The 19,736-nt window shown below is 37.5% G+C and overlaps 1 protein-coding gene across 4 annotated transcripts in view; it reads left to right on the top strand.

The window, feature by feature from the left end:
* FAM151B (family with sequence similarity 151 member B) overlaps positions 1-18,157 on the top strand; it is a 53,292-nt gene extending 35,135 nt beyond the window's left edge. For 3 of the 4 annotated variants that reach the window (XM_050795716.1, XM_050795715.1, XM_050795718.1), the window contains one exon: positions 13,466-18,157. In XM_050795716.1, the coding sequence (XP_050651673.1) occupies positions 13,466-13,625 (160 nt within the window). In that variant the 3' untranslated portion in view covers positions 13,626-18,157. Of the gene's footprint in view, positions 1-8,784; positions 8,854-13,465 lie in introns of all 4 variants that reach the window. The other variant, XM_050795717.1, reaches the window with a different exon arrangement.
* Positions 18,158-19,736: the final 1,579 nt, after the last annotated feature.

Here is a 19,736-nt window from a genome sequence, read left to right as displayed (position 1 = left end):
TATTAAAATTTTTATTATTTTGTTTTCTTTTAAGAGGTCAATCAGTAGAACAAAAGAAAAAGTCCAGAATCTGTCATGGAACTTAGTGTAGAAACAAGCTGACTTTTCAGATCTTTGGAGCAAGAAGTTCAACAACTGGTTTTGGGACAACAGGCTATGTAGGAAAAACAATGCTGACACCTTTGCTTATTCCTTGCTCCAAAATACATTCCCAATGAATTAAAGATTTGAACATCAAGCAGTAAATGCATAAAGAATAAACAGGGATGATTCCTTAAATATAGTTTGAGAATGGAGAAGACCTTTAGGCACAAAACCCGGAAACTGTAAAAGGAATTTTGATACATTTGAATCCATAAAAATGGAAAGCAACTACTAAAAAGGCCCCCAATGTGTATGTCAGAGAAATGTAAAGAATTCTGACAAATAAAAGATTTTTACAAATTACCCAGAAATAGGCCCAGTTTAATAATTCACTATATTGCAGAGAGTAGTGAAAGCAGACAATCATACATTTTTGGCTGGAGTGTAACCTGATCAGTAATTTCCTTGGAGAGAAATTTGGCATATACTCATGAATCTCACTATTGAGACCATGTCTTACTAATAGAAGTTCACATAAGCACAGAGACATAGGTACAGGGATATTCTGGTAGCATCATTTGTAGTAATAAAAGACTTGAAACATTCTAAGTATCTATCAGTCAGACACTGTTGAATAAATTATGGTACACCCGTATGATGGAATATTATATGTTACAGATAATGCAGTAGACCCTATGTTTTAATATGGAATGATCTGTAAGGTATATCATTAACTGAATAAATTAAGATGCAGAATGATAGGTATAGTATGATTCCATTTGCATGCGGGAAAATTGATGTGTAAAAATATTTATAGATAAATTGAGCTTAGAGTAGTTTGAATCAGTGGCTGCTAGCATTATGCTTAAAGAGGAATATTAAGTGATACCAGACATTATACCAATCAGATTCTTAGTTACAAACAATTATGGGGCAACTCTCATTGTTAAAGTATCCCATGATGCTATTTGACATTCTCTTTTTGCAAACACATCATCTATTTATTAACTCTGCCTCTAATTTTGTTTGTTTTCATTAGTGTCAGAGAAGTGCACTGAAATCAAATAACATACTGTATTAATTTTTTAAAGATTATTATTGAAATTAAAGCATTACATTTAATTAAAATTTTCAATTCTCATGGAAAACGCTAGAATTTTTTAGAATATATCTTCTTACCCCCATTTGAGAAACATTTACAATATAGATGGACTCTGTTTTCTTGGAGACATAATACTCAGATAATCATGTGCACAAGTACCATAAGACTATGGCCACATTTATGAGAGAATTCAGACCAGCCTATATTCCATTTGGGTATATTTTGTTTCATTTTTAATGATGTCACATTGATTTTCACATAGTCATGTGTGTGATAAGAGCACCTAAAATCTATTCTCTTAGCAAATTTTTCAAATACAACAGTGTTAACTATAGTCCTCATACTGTCCATTAGATCTCTAGACTTAGTATCCTGTGTAACTGCAAGTTCATCTACTCGTTATCTTTTAAAGATACCTATTTACTCTCATTTTACTGGTTTTGAGAATCATATTTATCCTCCAAAGTTCTAGAGTCTGCTTGTTTTTCTAATTATTCCATAGAAAAAAACTACAGAACATTATCATTAGTTCTACAGACTTAGAGGTTCTTATATTGTTTGAGATAGGAAGGAAAAGTACATTTATTTTTTAAAAACTTAGCACTGAAGTATTTATGTAGACTACTTTTTATAGTAAAAGCAATGTAGGCCGATAACAGTGTTTCAGATAACAAAATCTGGATAATACAGTTCTACTTTAAAAGACTGAAGGTTAGAATTGCCTCTATGGTGGACCCAGGTGTTTTAATTTTGTTCCTAATAATTTTCTTATCTAATGTTTGTGAGATTACATGAAGACAGCAACCTTGCTTATCTTGATTATCCACAAATCTTCAGAATTTAAAACAATGCCCAGCACATCATAGGAATTTAATAAATAGTTATTAAATGGAAAAACCAAATGCATACAGGCACTGATTCATCATAGAGGGCATTAGAAGCCTGTACTTTCTGGAGAAGTAGTTTTGGTGTTTAAATACAAAAATAGCTATAAAAGGCAGCATTAAGCAAAGAGGCTTAGAGGTTATTTTTGTTACTGTGGTGTCAAGTACCGCCTCAATCACCTTGTGATGTGTGCTAATGCAATTAGTAATACGAATAATATATTACAAAGAGGAGTAGCTTCTAGAGAAAGGATGCTTCTAAAAAGACAGCAATATCCCACCTTTAAACAAGAACCTCATTTTGAGTCAAGCAATTGTACATGAATGAATCTTGCAATGTCAAGAGAGCTATTTGAAATAAAACACTATCACACTATTTCTGTGTCAGGGAACTCAATGAATGATGAACTGCCAATCCCTTTTTGCTTCTCATTTAAGTAGTTGGTGAATCCACTCTGCCATCACACCCATGAACCATGGCGAAGTTTCAGTTTTTGACAGCATACCTGTTCAAAGAACAGGCTAAGTGTTTTTATTATAGAAATTTCAAAATACAGTAACTCAAACAGGAGAGAAGTTTATATTCCTCTCTCCAAACAGTCCAGACTCAGGAAGGTCTCAGGAGAGTAGAGGCTCTTCTCCAACGGTCATCTAGAGCGTAGGTTCATTCTGTCTTGTTCCTCTGCTAACCCTGGGAGTGTCAACATGCACATAAGTAGAAGCTGACATACACCATCACATTCCCGTTCCAGCCCACAAATGTTGAAAGAAAAAAAACATACACCAGAGTAACTAAAATAACCTCTAAGGCTTTTTGCTTAATGCTGCCTTTTATAACTATTTTTGTCTTTAAACACCAAAACTGCTTCTCCAGAAAGTACAGACTTCTAATGCCCTCTATGATGAAACAGTGCCTGTATGCATAAATATATATATGTGTGTGTGTGTGTGTGTGTGTGTGTGTGTGTGTGTGTGTATGAAGGCATATACTAGGTGTATTTAGATGACCTGTATATACTAGGAGTATTTATATTTTTATACTGGGGTGTGTGTGTATATATATATAAAATGCATATACATATATATGAAGGCTATAGATTCTGTATACAGTCATCTGTCAGTATATGTGGAGGATTGGTTCAAGGATGCTCAGCATATACCAAAATCGGCTCATTCTGAAGTTCCCAAGCTGTTCCTGTGGGACTTGAGTACACAGAAAGTCAACCTCCTTATACCCACATTTCAAATCCTGTAAATACTCAACCATTCTCATTTGGTTGAAAAAATCAGTATATCAATGGACTCACTCAGTTCTAAACTGTGTTGTTCAAGAGTCAACTATACTGATACAGATATTGTGTCCAAATCTATATCCTAAATTATCTTAGCATTTTAAAAAATAGTCTTTCAGGGCCAGGTACAGTGTCTCATACCTGTAATCCTAGTACTTTGGGAAGCCAAGGTGGGCGGATCACCTGAGGTCATGAGTTCAAGACCAGCTTGGCCAAATGGTGAAACTCCATCTTTACTAAAATCCAAAAAAAAAAAAAAAAAAAATTAGCCATGCATGATGGCAGGTGCCTGTAATTCCAGCTACTTGGGAGGCTGAGACGGGGGAATCGCTTGAACTCGGGAGACGGTGGTTGCAGTGAGCCGAGATCTCACCACTGCACTCCAGCCTGTGCAGCTGAACAGGTCTCTGTCTAAAAATATATATATATAGTCTTTCAATTGATTTTCTTGAGTTTTCTAAGCAAAAAAATTTATTCTCTTCAAATAATGTTAACTTTTTTCAACTTTTGTATCTCTAATTTCTTTTTTATGATGGTTAATACCTCTAGAGTAGTGATTCTCAAGGTATTATCAGTAGTGGTGATTTGGCTCTCCAGCAGACAATGCCTGAGGACGTTTTTGATTGCCACACCAAAAGATGAGGGGTGGGGGGCAGGGATTCTATTGAACAACTAGTGGTAAAGGCCAGGGATTCCGCTTTAGACATCCTACATGGCACAGGACAGCTCCCACAGTAAAGAATTATCTAACTGAAATGTCAGTAGTCAACATTGAGAACTCTAGAACAGTGTTACATAATATTGCTAATAGTGCCCAAACATATCTTATTCTTACCTTTAAAAACAGCTTAGTATTCTGCAAAGATACTACAGAAGTACAGTCATGTATCGCTTTAAGAAATTTTTCATTAGGTCATCTGGGCACAGTGGCTCAGGCCTGTAATCTTAGCACTTTGGGAGGCCGAGGTGGGTGGATCCCTTGAGGTCAGGAGTTTGAGACCAGCCTAGTCAACATAGTGAAACTCCATCTCTACTAAAAATACAAAAATTAGCTGGGTGTAGTGGCGCACATCTGTAATCTCAGCTACTCAGGAGGCTGAGGCAGGAGAATCGCTTGAACCTGGGAGGCAGAGGTTGCAGTGAGCCGAGATCATGCCACTGCACTTCAGCCTGGGAGGCAGAGCAAGACTCTGTCTCAAATACATGGAAATTACTACACAGATACATGGAAATTAAATAATATGTTCCTGAATGACCAGTGGGTCAATAAAGAAATTAATAAAGAAATTGAAAAATTTATTGAAACAAATGATAATGGAAACACAACATATCAAAACCTAGCAGATGCAGCAAAAGCCATACTAAGATGGAAATTTATAGCTATAAGTGCCTATATCAAAAATTTTTTTAACTTCAAATAACCTAACAGTGCATGCTAAAAACTAGAAAAGCAAGAGCAAACCAAACCCAAAATTAGTAGAAGAAAATAAATAATAAAGATCAGGCCAGACACAGTGGCTTACGCCTGTAATCCCAGCACTTTGGGAGGCCAAGGCAGTGAATTACCTGAGGTCAGGAGTTTGAGACCAGGCTGACCAACAAGGCGAAACCCTGTCTGTACTAAAAATACAAAAATTAGCCGGGCGTGGTGGCACACACCTGTAATCCCAGCTACTCGGGAGGCTGATGCAGGAGAATCAGTTGAACCTGGGCAGCAGAGATTGCAGTGAGCCGAAATCATACCACTGCACTCCAGTCTGGGCAACAGAGCAAGACTCCATTAAAAAAAAAAAAAAAAAAAGCAAAAATAAATGAAATTGAAATGAAGAAAACAGTACAAAAGATCAGTAAAACAAAAAGTTGGCTTTTTGAAAAGTTAAAGAAAACTGACAAATCTTTAGCTCTAGCCAGACTAAGAAAAAATAGAGAATCCAAATAAATAAAATCAGATACGAAAAAGGAGACATTACAGTTGATACTGCGGAAATCCGGAGAATTATTAGTGACTACTATGAGCAACTATATGCCAATAAACTGAAAAATCTAGAAGAAATGAACAAATCCCTAGAGTCATACAACCAACCAATACTGAACCATGAAGAGATCTAAAACCTGAACAGACCAATAACAAGTAATGAGATTGAAGCCATAAAAAGTCTTTCAGTAAAGAAAACCCTGGGACCCGATGGCTTTACTGTTGAATTCTACCAAACGTTTAAAGAGAGATAACATCAGTCCTATTCAAACTATCCAAAAAATAGAGTAGGAGGGAGTACTTCTAAACTTATTCTACAAGGCCAGCATTACCCTGATACGAAAAACAAAGACATATTTAAAAAACAAACAAACAAAAACTACAGGTCAATATTACTGATGAACACTGATGCAAAAATCCTCAGCAAAATACTAGCAACCTGAATTCACCAATACATTAAAAAGATCATTCATCATGACGAAGTGGGATTTATCCGAGGGATGCAAGAATGGTTCAACACATGTAAATCAATCACTGTGATACATCGTATCAACAGAATAAAGGACAAAAACCATACGATCATTTCAATTGATGCTGAAAAAACATTGGGTAAAATTCAACATCCCTTCGTGATAAAAACCCACAAAAAACTGGGTATGGAAGGAGCATGCCTTAACATAATAAAAGCTATGTACAACAGACCCATAGCTAGTATTATACTAAGTGGGATAAATCTGAAAGCCTTTTCTCTAAGACCAGGAAGAAAACAAGGATGCCCAGTTTCACCATTGTTATTTAACATAGTAATAGAAGTCATAGGTAGAACAGTCAGCCAAGAAAGATATATAAAGGACATCCAAATTGTAAAGGAAGACATCAAATTATCCTTGTTTTCAGATGATATGATCTTATATTTGGAAAAACCTAAAGACTCCACAGAAAAAAACTATTAGAACTGATAAATTCAGTAAAGTTGCAGGATACAAAATCAGCATACAAAAATTACTAACATTTCTATACACCAACAGTGAACAATTAAAAAAGAAATGAGAAAAGTGATCCCACTTAGAATAGCCACAAATAAAATTAAATACCTAGAAGCTAACCAAAGAAGTAAAAGATCTCTATAATTAAAACTATAAAACACTGATACAAGAAATTGAAGAGGACACCCCAAAATGGAGAGATATTCCATGTTCATGGATTGGAAGAATTAATATTGTTAAAATATCCATACTACCTAAAGCAATCTACAGATTCAATGCAGTCTTATCAAAATTCCAATGACATTCTTCACAGAAATATAAAAAAAAATCCTAAAATGTATAGGGAACCACAAAGACCCAGAATAGCCAAAGTTATCCTAAGCAAAATGAACAAAACTGGAAGAATCACATTTATCTGACTTCAAATTATACTACAGAGCTATAGTAACCAAAACAGCATGGTACTGGCATAAAAACAGACACAGAGACCAATGGGACAGAATTGAGAACCCAGAAACAAATGCACACACCTACAGTGTTCTCACAAAGCTGCCAGGAACATACACTGGGGAAATGAGTCTTTTCAGTAAATGGTGCAGGGAAAACTAGATAGCCATACGCAGAAGAATGAAACTAGACCCCTCTCTCCTACTATATGCCAAAATGAAATCAAAATGGATTAAAGACTTAAATCTAAGACCTCAAACTATGAAACTACTACAATAAAACATTGGGGAAACCCTTCAAGACATTGGTCTTGGCAAAGATTTCTTTAGTAATACCCCGCAAGCAAGGTAGCCAAAGCAAAAATGGACAAATGGGATCACATCAACTCATAAAGCTTCTGTACAGCAAAGGAAATGGTCAACAAAGTGAAGAAACAATGTACAGAATGGGAGAAAACTTTTGCAAACTACCTATCTAACAAGGGATTAATAACTAGAATATGTAAGTAGCACAAACTACTGGAAAAAAATCTAATCTGATTTTTAAATGGGTGAAAGATTTGAATAGACATTTCTCAAAAAAAGACACACAAATGGCAAACAGGCATATGAAAAGGTGCTCAACATCATTGATTATCAGGGAAATGCAAATCAAAATTACGATAAGATATCATCACACCCCAATTAAAATGGCTTTTATCCAAAAGACAGGCAGTAAATGCTGGCAGGGATGTGGAGAAAAGGGAACCCTGGTGTGCTGTTGGTACGAGGATTTCAGGGGTTTTTTTTTGTTTTTTGTTTTGTTTTGTTTTGTTTTGTTTTGTTTTGTTTTGTTTTGTTTGAGATGGAGTCTCACTGGGTTGCTCAGGCTAGAGTGCAATGGCACGATCTCGGCTCACTGCAAGCTCTGCCTCCCAGGTTCAAGCGATTCTCCTGCCTCAGCTTCCCAAGTGGCTGGAATTACAGGTGCCTGCCACCATGCCCAGTTAATTTTTTTTTTCATATTTTTAGTAGAGACAGCGTTTCACCACCCTGGCCAGGCTGGTCTCAAACTCCTGACCTCAGGCTATCCGCCCACCTTGGCCTCCCAAAGTGCTGGGATTACAGGCATAAGCCACCATGCCCAGCCAGGTTTTAGTTTTTTGAGGAAAAAACTATACATAGAGCTACCGTACGATCCAGCAATCTCACTGCCTGGTATGTAAACAAAAGAAAGGAAATCAGTATATTGGAAAGATAGCTTTACTTCCATGTTTGTTGCAGCACTGTTCACAATACCCCAGATTTGAAAGCAACCAAAGTGTTCATCAACAGATGAATAGATTAAAATATATATATGGTACTTATACACAATGGAATATATAAGATCTCGGCCATAAAAAAGAATGAGATCCTGTCATTTACAACAACATGGATGGAACTGGAGATCATTATGCTAAGTGAAATAAACCAGACACAGAAAGATAAACATCTCATGTTCTTATTTATTTGTGGGTTCTAAAAATTGGAGCAGTTGAACCCATGGAGATGGGGAGTAGGAGGGTGGTTTACCAGAGGCTGGGATAGGTAGTGGTGGTGGGTGTTGGTGGGGGGGTGTGAATGGCTAATGAGCATGAAAAAATAGTTTGAATGAATAAGGCCTAATATGTGATAGCACAACAGGGTGACTATAGTTCATTTAATTGTACATGTAAACATAACTAAAAGAGTATAATTGAACTGTTTGTAACACAAAGGATAAATATCTGAGGGGATGGGAACCCCGTTTTTCAAGTGATCATTACGTAGTACATGCCTGTATCAAAAATCTCATGTACCCCATAAATATATATACCTACTATCTACCCACTAAAATTAAAAGTAAGTGAGCCTCTGCCCATTTTCCAATTCCTGTTGCTCCTGGACTAATCAACCTTGCTGATCCCTTCAGCGTTCTGGGTGGGGTGAGAGGAAGAGCAGCATCCCACATGGGTAGTGAAGCTAGGTGCTTACTTCACTCTTACGTTTCCTCGTAGGAGAACACACAGGCCAAGGAGATCTTTGTTGGCACTGAACTGTCCTGCCTTAGAGGAGGGGTAATGTGGGTAAAGTGAAAAGTTTTACCTTCCTCAATGTGTCTATTCCAGATTTTGTGTGTGTGTACACTCCAATGTAGTAGCGGAGTCTTTCCACTGGACTCCTGGGTTCCCACAAAGGTACTTTTAACCATGAGTTGTTGTCAAAATCAGTGTTTCGGCCAGGCACAGTGGCTCATGCGTGTAATCCCAGCACTTTGGGAGGCTGAGGCGGGTGGATCACAAGGTCAGGAGATCAAGACCATCCTGGCTAACATGGTGAAACTCCGTCTCTACTAAAAAGAATACAAAAAAAATTAGCCGGGCGGTGGCGGTGGGCGCCTGTAGTCCCAGCTACTTGGGAGGCTGAGGCAGGAGAATGGCGTGAACCCGGGAGATGGAGCTTGCAGTGAGCCGAGATTGTGCCACTGCACTCCAGCCTGGGTGACAAAGCGAGACTCTGTCTCAAAAAAAAAAAAAAGAAAAGAAAAAAAAAATCAGTGTTTCAGTAGGGTAGACAAGGGATAAAAGCTCCTATTCTGCAGTTTTACTCATGTTACATGTCTTCCTGTAATAACACATTGGCTATAACTCAGTTATGTACCTGTACTTAGTTACAGGTAAAGCTGGGAAATGTAGATTTTATTTTGTACAACCTTGTGTCTGGTTAGAATTCAGGAGTTTGTTAGAAAGAAAAAGGAGAATGGTTATTGGAGTAAAAGTACCAGCTTCTGTCATACATTAATAAAACATTATTAATGTTATTTTATTTAAGTGTTTTGTGTGTTACTTTTTTTCTTTTAAAAGTATTTTAAATTTAATTTTTCAAACAAAAAAATTAATTCAAAAGCTTAATGGAATAAAGACTTACACTGTGAAAAGTCTTTCTCTCATCTACCCAGTCTTCCTGCCCAATGTCACTAACTACAATAGTTAGTTTCTTTATACATATAAGAGTAAGTGTAAATATAACTTCTTAATTTCCCCTCCTTTTTACTTTTATCTTTATTATTAATTTTTTTTTTTTTTTTTGAGATGGAGTCTCGCTCTGTTGCCCAGGCTGGAGTGCAGTGGCCAGATCTCTAGCTGGGACTACAGGCGCCCGCCACCTCGCCCGGCTAGTTTTTTGTATTTTTTTAGTAGAGACGGGGTTTCACCACATTAGCCAGGATGGTCTCGATCTCCTGACCTCGTGATCCGCCCGTCTCGGCCTCCCAAAGTGCTGGGATTACAGGCTTGAGCCACCGTGCCCGGCCATTTTTTTGTTTTGTTTTGTTTGTTTTGTTTTTGAGACGGAATCTCACTCTGTCACCAGACTGGAGTTCAGTGGTGCAATCTTGGGTCATTGCAACCTCTATCTCCCAGATTCAAGTGATTCTCCTGCCTCAGCCTCCCGAGTAGCTGGGACTACAGGTGGGCGCCACCATATCCAGCTAATTTTTTGTATTTTTAGTGGAGACAGGGTTTCACCATGTTGGCCAGGATGGTCTTGATCTCTTGACTTCATGATCCACCCACCTCTGCCTCCCAAAGTCCTGAGATTACAGGCGTGAGCCACCACACTCAGCCTATTTTATTTATTTACTTATTTATTTATTTATTTGAGATGGAGTCTTGCTCTGTTGCCCAGACTGGAGTGCAGTGGCAGGATCTTGGCTCACTGCAACCTCTGCTTCCTGGGTTCAAGTGATTCTCATGTCTCAGCCTCCCTAGGAGCTGGGTTTGCAGGCACCTGCCACCATACCCAGCTAATTTTTTTTTTATCTTTAGTGGAGACAGGGTTTCGCCACATTGGCCAGGCTGGTCTTGATTGCCTGACCTCAAGTGGTCCGCCACCTCAGCCTCCCAAACTGCTGGGATTACAGGCGTGGGCCACCCCGCCTGGCCCCCCTCATTTTTAAAACAAAAGATAGTATGTCATACACCTTGCTTCTTGATTCTGTTCTTTTCTTTGCTTTTTTTTTCTTTTCCTTCCTCTTTTTTTTTTTTTTAACTTAACAATACATCGTGGAGCTCTTTCTGAAGTAAACTTTCTTGATTTTCTTTCCTAGGTGCATGATATGTATGTATGTACTATAATTGACTTAACAAGCCTCATTTTGATGGGCATTTGGCCTGTTTCTAATGTTTTATATTACATTGTTTTCATGAATAACCTTATTATAAATGTTTTCATATGTACAAATATATGTCATCTCCAACTCTTAAAGTATTTTTGTCTATTTCCTCATCTACCTTCATAGTTTTTGCTTTTTAAATGTTTATGATATGCTATATGTTATGTACACATTCATATCTATTTTCTCTTCATTAAGAATTATACCTTTACCATGGTGTTCTTGGTCTTATTTAATGATTTTTTTTAACCTCAATTCACATTTTCTTTTTGTTTGCTTTGAATAACTTTGCTTTATCCTTTATTTGAAAAGTAACTTAATGGAGTTTTGGTTTTTTACTGTTTTTTTGTTTGTTTGTTTGTTTGTTTTCTTTTTTTGAGACAGAGTCTAACTCTGTAGCCCAAGCTGGAGTGCAGTGGCACTATCTCGGCTCACTGGAACCTCCACCTCCAAGTCTCAAGCGATTCCCGTGCCTCAGCCTCCCGAGTTAATGGGACTACAGGCACGCGCCACCACGCCCAGCTAATTTTTTGTGTTTTAGTAGAGACTTGGTTTCACCGTGTTACCCAGGGTGGTCTCAAGCCCCTGAGCTCAGGCAATTGGCCCGCCTCGGCCTCCCAAAGTGCTGGGATTACAGGCATGAGACACCGCGCCCTGCCTTTTATTTTTTTCTTTTTTTTTTTTACTGTCTTTTCTAGGAGTGATTTATGATTATTTTTCAAAAGTTTTAAATTTACAGAAAAGTTGCAAAAACTACCACATTTCCTTCACCCAGATTCCCCAATTGTGAACATTTTCCTGCATTTGTCCATTATTTCTCTATACATATATAATTTTCTGTTTATGTTTTCCTGCATGAGCCTCGTTATCCGTAAGTACTCCAGAGGATACCACCCCGAAGGAAAGCTTCTGTATTACCATCATGCAGCCTCCCAGCCAGGAAGTCAGCATTGGTACAACAGTACCATCCAGTCCACAGACCCCATTCAGATTCTGCCAACCATTGCAACAATACCTCTTTTCCTCTTCTGATCCGGAAAACCCTCCAAGAACATGCATTGAATTTAGTTATCACATCTCCTCAGCCTACTTCACTCTGTAATAGTTCCTGTTTCCTTCTCTGTCATATACTTAACAATCTTAAAGATCATGGAGACTTGAAAGGAGAGGAGATTGTGATAGAGCAGTAACACCAAGGTGCTTCCTCAACTGCTGGTCATGTTCTATTTGCACTGGAGTTCACTTTATAATAATCTGATAAAATTTATATTTATGTTTTATGTACTTTTTTCTATGTGTGTTATTTCACAATAAAGAAGGTTAAAAAATGAAGTTTGAGAATTAATATCAATGAATACAATTTAAGATACCCTCAGGCAATGGTTTTTCCATTTCAGTCTAAATAGAATTAAGTGAATATTAAAAGAGGCAAAATAATACTGGGAAGCTCTTCTTTTTACCTAAATGATCATAACCATGTCTTTTCATAAGATTTGTCACCGTGGTGCCCAGATAAAGTAATAAAGATTCCATTTTAGCAAAAAATGTAGGTTTCAGAACTAATTTTCATTTTTCATTTTCTGTGTCCCTGAGCTATAGTTTAAAATTCTTTTTGGTTTGTAATATGATACTGCTGTGGGGCAATATCCAAATTGCTTTCCTCTGTTGCATTTCCAGAATGGTGTCACCATCCTATAAGGGCAGGAATATGTCAATATGACAGGAAAATATGCCTTGGTTAGGCAGTTCTTCCTTATCATTAGCAGAAAAAATGCTTTGGAAATTTTTCCCTGGATTCTGACAAGCTTACAGGGAATATAAATATGAAACTGCTTAACAGCTTTGCATTTCCCTAGACTTGAATGCAACAGTAGTAGTGTCACCAGAAGAAATGAAAGTATACAGTTTAAGTAACATTAACATTCTGAGCATATTCTTACATCCATAATGAATTTACATAGGTTGTTGGTTTTCAGCTCATCAGATAAAGATCTAAATGTATTCTATTTGTCATTCTTAGTGGTATCTCTTGGCATTCTTGTATCTCATACAAAAACCTCCAAAAGAAACAGCAGGGCCTCCATACATGACTCTGAGTGTTGTAGATATCAGTGACATTTGTGTCTCTTCACAATCCCTTCCCATTGTGCTTTTCACTCTGACGAGGCTCCTGAACAAACCCAGGTTACAGATTCCTCCATCAGCAACACAATCTCATCTATTCCTTTTTCCAAAATTAGACCCATTTCCCATGCCACCCGTCTGGTTTCTTAGTCCATTTAACATTCTTGCAATTCAGATAGAGCAGTTATGTCATTTAGACAACAGCAGTATGAATGTTTTTTGTCTCTAGTCCCTCTTCATGAAAGAATGGAATATGAAAGTACAGTTACACCATTGCTGATTAATTTTTTCGTCTGAGTGAATTTGAGTTAGAGATAAATGAAAGTATTTTTAGGCTTATTGGAATGAGTCATCACTTTCTTCCACTTTTAACTATATAATTCTGTTTTATTTCAATGCAGGTACAGCCTGACTATTTGGACTGGAAAAAATGATAACTATTCCATTGAAGATTTACTTTACATTAGAGACCATTTTGACAAAAAACAAGTTTTCTATGACATCTTGGAACCACAAAACCATGAATTTAAACAAGCTATTGGAATCAAAGTTAATCTCTAAGAAGAAGATTCTCCTCAATTATTTCCTGTGTTTTGGTTTCATAATCCTCTCCATTGGTCTGAATTAATTACCATATAAATTATGGTTATTGGTTTACGTTCCAAGTCATCTAATCAAGAAACGTTTACTGTGTGCTTACTCTGTGGGCATATGTCCTTATAATAATGCACTTACATAAAAGATTTGGAAGAGAGTTATTTCCACACGTGGCCTAGTCTAATAATAATTCAGGAAAATGATACTCTACACCCCTTTATAAAAAATAGTTTTGATAAACTAAAGATGATTGGCAGAATCCACATGTTATAAAACAGGTATAAACCACATGTGCTTGGCACTTGCATTACAGAGATTATGAAAAATATGGTACTCTCTTTTCCTTTTTTCCTAGAAAACTGTTTTTTTTCAGAGATAATAAAAAAGGAAGAGAGCTTTTAAAGTGTGTTTAATTTTCACAGGGGTGAGCAGCTGTCTTATATCAAGATTAATCCATTTCCTGAAACTATTAGATCTAGAATTTCCATGTCACTGGGAAGCATGCTAGTGGCTAAATATTTTTTTGTATTTCTTATTTCTATAGTATCTGATTTATAGTGAACAATATACTATTGGAGAGCAGTTTTAGTCTTTGTAATATATCATTTGTTTTCCAAGTTTCTTACTGCCACCACCTTCATTCAGGTCCTTGTTCTACTAGTAGAATTTTATGAAATACTTTTTTCATGGCTCATTGCTCACACTCTACTCAGAGATAACCTGATTTTTTCTGCTAAACAAAACTTTCTTTTCTTTTTCTTTTTTTGTTTTATTTTATTATTATTATTGGGTTTTTTTTTTTGTTTGTTTGTTTGTTTGTTTGTTTTGAGACAGAGTCTTGCTCTGTTGCCCAGGCTGGAGTGCAGTGGTGCGATCTTGGCTCACTGCAACCTCTGTCTCCTGGGCTCAGCCCCCTGAGTAGCTGGGACTACAGACAGTTGTGTGCCACCACACCCAGCTAATTTTTGTATTTTTAGTAGAGATGGGGTTTCACCATGTTGGCCAGTCTGGTCTCAAACTCCTGACTTCAGGTGATCCACCCACCTTGGCCTCCCAAAGTGCTGGATTGCCGGTGTGAGCCACCACGCCCAGCCAAAACTTTCTTAAATACCTCTTTCTTTATGCCAAATCAAAAACCTTCAAGGGCTTAAACTCAATTTTACTCAGTTTTCGTCTTTCAAGACCCTTCATAATGCAGTCCCACCTAAAAGTCAATTTGCTGTGCTCCAACACAGTTACTCATTTAAAAAATTTATTCAACATCAATGGTTTCTAAATCCTACTTTAACCATTAATCTTAACTATTTAGTTATGTTCACTAATTGACGCGTGCATGTTAACTATGTCTCCTCAGCTAGACTGTAGATTCCTTTATGGCAAAGGTTCATGCTTAAGTATCTTTTACAGTGTCTGGCATAGTCCTGAGAAAAACATCCAGAAAAATATGTTGCTGCGTTGATTTATTAACAAGTAATTTACTAGTGAATGTCGTAAAATATGTAATTTGCCTTTTGTTAATCAACCGTTTTTCTCCTAGAGAATAAGGTAGTTCTATATAGAGAAAAGAGCTTGGGTTTTGAAATCAGACAGGTTTTCTTGACAGCCCCACCTCTATCCCGTACTAGCCATAGACTTTGGGAAATCTTTAATGCCATTGACTCCAGGCTCACTTGTCTATAAAACAGAGGTGGGGGAAGGGTTGTTGTGAGGATTATGTGAGATTCATGTAATAGAGACATCTAGCTCAATGACATAGCGAATGCTCAGCAAAGTTACTCTTCTTTTAGACTTATCCTGTGATCATGTCCATTATAGATAGATAGCACTAAGAGATACAACATGAAACACTGTAGACCTGCAAATACTTAAAGGCAATTGTAGTATTTCCACTTGAAAATTCAGCTCTAGTCAAATGGAATCCTTCTTGTCAAATCATACATAACCTAAAACTTTACTATCCATGGCTGTTTGCCAAAGACAAAAGGTGCAATTTCATTATAAAATTTCAACAACTGCTATAGAAAATAATTTTTAAAATTATAGTAAAAAAGTAATTTATGAATTTTCTACAAAGACCATGCATTACTAAAGACAAGTGAATTTATAAATAAACTGCCTTTTGTTGAAGTTCGAAGTAAAACTCACTTGTCCGGAATATTATTTTTACTACGTAATTGTCCTACCTTTGATAATATTTTTTTAAATATTAGTATTATGGTATAAAATTATATATTGAGAAATCTATAAGCCTGATATCACTTAGATTAATTTTTTTTTTTGAGACAGAGTCTCACTCTGTCACCCAGACTGGAGTGCAGTGGCACAATCTCGGCTCACTGCAACCTCCACCTCCCGGGTTCAAGTGATTTTCATCCCTCAGCCTCCCAAGTAGCTGGGATTACAGGACTGTGCCATCATGCCTGGCTAATTTTTGAATTTTTAGTAGACAGGGTTTTGCCATGTCGGCCAGGCTGGTCTGGAACTCCTGGCCTCATGGGATCTGTCCGCCTTGGCCTACCAAAGGGCGGGGATCCAGCCTCACTTAGATTAATATTTAAAGGTATATTTTAAACTGTTGTCAGGAACAAAAACACATAAGAGAATTATAAAATGTATTCTGTTGAAAAGTAAAATTTTAATAGCTATCCATATGGGAAAAAATAACCTTGGTCCCTACCTTATGCCATATAGAAATAATTTGAGATGGATCTTAGGCCAAAATGTCAAAGCTAAAACCTTAATGCATTTAGAAGAGAATAAGAGAGAATGTTTTCAGGACTTTGGGGTAGGCGTAGGTTTCTTGTAACCCAGAAAACACTAGCCATAAAAGGAAACGTTGATAAATGGACTTTATCAAAACTTAAAACTTCTCAGAAAAGACACCATTGACACATATCTGACAAAGTGTGTATTACTCCTGTAAACTATAAGAAAAAATCCCAAAAAACTGACTAAAAATGGGCAAAAGACTTGAACAGATACTTCACACACAAAATAATTCAAATGGCCAAAAGAATATGAAAAGGAATTCAACAGCGTTACTTATTCAGAAAAGGCAAGTTTAAGCCACAGTAAATGCCAGTACATACCTACCAGAAAGGTTAATATTATAAGGACTAAAAACACCTTTTAGGAAAAAAAGGAAAACAGTTTGGGAGTTTCTAATAAAGATAAGTATATCTCTACCTTAAGACCCAGCCACTCTATCTATAGCCATATACTCAAGAGAAAAGTGCTTATATGTTTGCTTTAAAAGACTTGTAAAAGAATGTTCATAAAAACTTTATCCTTAATAGCAAAAAACTGGAAACAACCCCAATTTTCATCAGTAAGAGAATTTATAAATAATGGTAGATTCATACAATGAAATTACTACACAGCACTGAAACAGTTTGAACTGATATAACAATAAAGATGATTATTAACAACATCATGCAAAAAAAAAGCAGGCACAAATGAATACATATTATCTGGATCCATTTATATGAATTTCAAGAATAGTAAAAACTAATATATGGTGCTAGAAGTCAGAATAGTAGTAACCTATGTGGTTCTGTGGGGTTTTGTCTGGGATGGAGCATGTTGGAACTTTTTTGGGTGTTGAAAATGTTCTGTATCTTGTTCTGGGGGGTGGTTATTTTGATGTGTACATAGGCAAGGCAAAAAACATTGAGTTGTAACATTTAATATTTGTGCATTTTACTGTATGTAAATTATATATCCATTTTCAATAATATTTTTAAAGACCTTGATGTACAGAAATCCAATAGAATACTATGCAGAAACTGAAAGTTTGACTTTTTTTAGTTTTTCATTTTTTTTTGAGACAGTGTCTCACTCTGTTGCCCAGACGGGAGTGCAGTGGAGCGATCTCAGCTCACTGCAACCTCCACCTCCCAGGTTCAAGCAATTCTTCTGCCTCAGCCTCCTGAATAGCTGAGATTACAGGCATGTGCCACTACAACCAGCTAATTTTTTTGTACTTTTAGTAGAGATGGGGTTTCACCGTGTTGACCAGACTGGTCTCGAACTCCTGACCTCAGCTGATCTGCCCGCCTCGGCCTCCTAAAGTGCTGAAATTACAGGCATGAGCCACTGCATCTGGCCCAACCTTTATTAACGTGGGAAGATGTTACAGCATACTGCAGGTTGTAAAAGAGCATATATATGGCTGGATACGGTAACGCATGCCTGTAATCCCAGCACTTTAGGAGGCCAAGGTGGGCAGATCACAAGGTCAAGAGTTCAAGGCCAGCCTGGTCATCATAGTGAAACCCTGTCTCTACTAAAAATACAAAAAATTAGCTGGGCGTGGTGGCGGGCACCTGTAATCCCAGCTGCTGAGGAGGCTGAGGCAGGAGAATCGCTTGAACCCGGGAGGTTGAGGTTGCAGTGAGCAGAGATCACACCATTACACTCCAGCCTGGGTGACAGTGTGACACTCCATCTCAAAAAAAAAAAAAAAAAAAAAAAAACATATATATGATGTAATAAAAGTGTATATCTTTGTATGTATAGAAAGTTTTTGCAAAGAAGTTCAAATGCACAACATAATGGTTAAGTGCCACCTATTTGTCCCCTCTAAGTTGATGTCTAATATAGTGATGTTGAGATCACATAGCATCCAAAGGCTATTTCCCAAGACTGGCAGAGCAATCCTAATTCCAGAAGAGACTTTAATAAGAAAATCAATTGTTCAAAAATTCAAAGGCTTTTAATAGAGTGGCTTATTGTCCTGTGAGTGGTATAATTTGTTAATTAGCCAGGTATGTACTTATCCAGTGGGAAATGATTAAAAGTAATTTGGAACAGTTTTTAATTTGCTTCTTTGTTGGAGTTGGGGTCATGGGTTTTGTTTTGTTTTGTTTTTGTTTGTTTTTTCTGTAATTACAAAGAAAATTAAGTACCTACTCAATATATAGACACATGCTGTATCTCTGACCTTGTTATTTAGGGCAAGATCCAAGGGAGCTCCCAGACCTAAGCAGCAGGAGCTTGGGCTCCAGTGTCCTAGTGTTCCACATCAATGTTACTCTTACTCTTCATAGTAATTACCTCTTTATATCCATCAGCCTTTGGTCTGGGGAACCAGCTTGTCCAGCCACCTGTATCTTTCATGACGGAATCTCATGTCAAGACGTCACAGCTCAGTAGGGACTTGGGGGGTAGATGGGGGAGCGAAGGGGCAGGCATCTAAACAATGTCTGATATGCTGAGGCTGTGCAAATAATTCCATAGTTGTCCCTATGTAATTCAGAAATGGAGCTTACAGTAATCTAGTCTTGGGAGAGAGACCTGTAAATGATAAGTTGAATATTTGCTAAAACTCCTATGATGGAATAACACATGGCTTGTGGAGTAGTCCCCAAAGAGACAGCCGTCTGTTTTAATTGGGAGGGAACACGAGCTGTGTCTTGAAAGATGAGTAAGATTCACCGGGTAGACTGACAGGGGAAGGACCTTTCAGACCCAGGCACCGGAGCCACGCGGGAAAGAGCCTGATCAACCTGCTCAGAAATGTTTCTGGGGCCATGACACTGTGAGACACGAACCAGATTTATTTTCTGTAGTAAGGAGTTGGCTGCTTTTCTTAGGGAGTGGGAGTTATTATACTACTTTAATTAGGGAAGCATTATTATCAGTTTTAAATGTTAGAAAAGTGATTATGATGGTGAGAAGGAGGAAATCGATTGGGAGATTTGGAATCCTCAAAGTGAAAGAAGATGAAGGCCTGAATTAAGGAGACACCAAAAGGGGATGGAGAGGCTCAAGAAATAAAGGTTATGGACGGGCGTGGTGGCTCACGCCTGTAATCCCAGAGCTTTGGGAGGCTGAGGCGGGTGGATCACGAGGTCAGGAGTTCAAGACCAGCCTGGCCAATATGGTGAAACCACGTCTCTACTAAAAATACAAAAATTAGTTGGGCATGGTGGCGCACGCCTGTAGTCCCAGCTACTCAGGAGGCTGAGGCAGAAGAACTGCTTGAATCCGGGAGGCAGAGGTTGCAGTGAGCCGAGATTGCACCACTGCACTCCAGCCTGGGTGACAGAGTGGGACTCCATCTCAAAAAAAAAA

This window comes from Macaca thibetana, chromosome 6, assembly GCF_024542745.1.
Source record: "Macaca thibetana thibetana isolate TM-01 chromosome 6, ASM2454274v1, whole genome shotgun sequence".
Taxonomy (NCBI): domain Eukaryota; kingdom Metazoa; phylum Chordata; class Mammalia; order Primates; family Cercopithecidae; genus Macaca; species Macaca thibetana.
The sequence above is the reverse complement of the archived record's forward strand: the minus strand, read 5'-3'. Positions and strand labels throughout refer to the sequence as shown.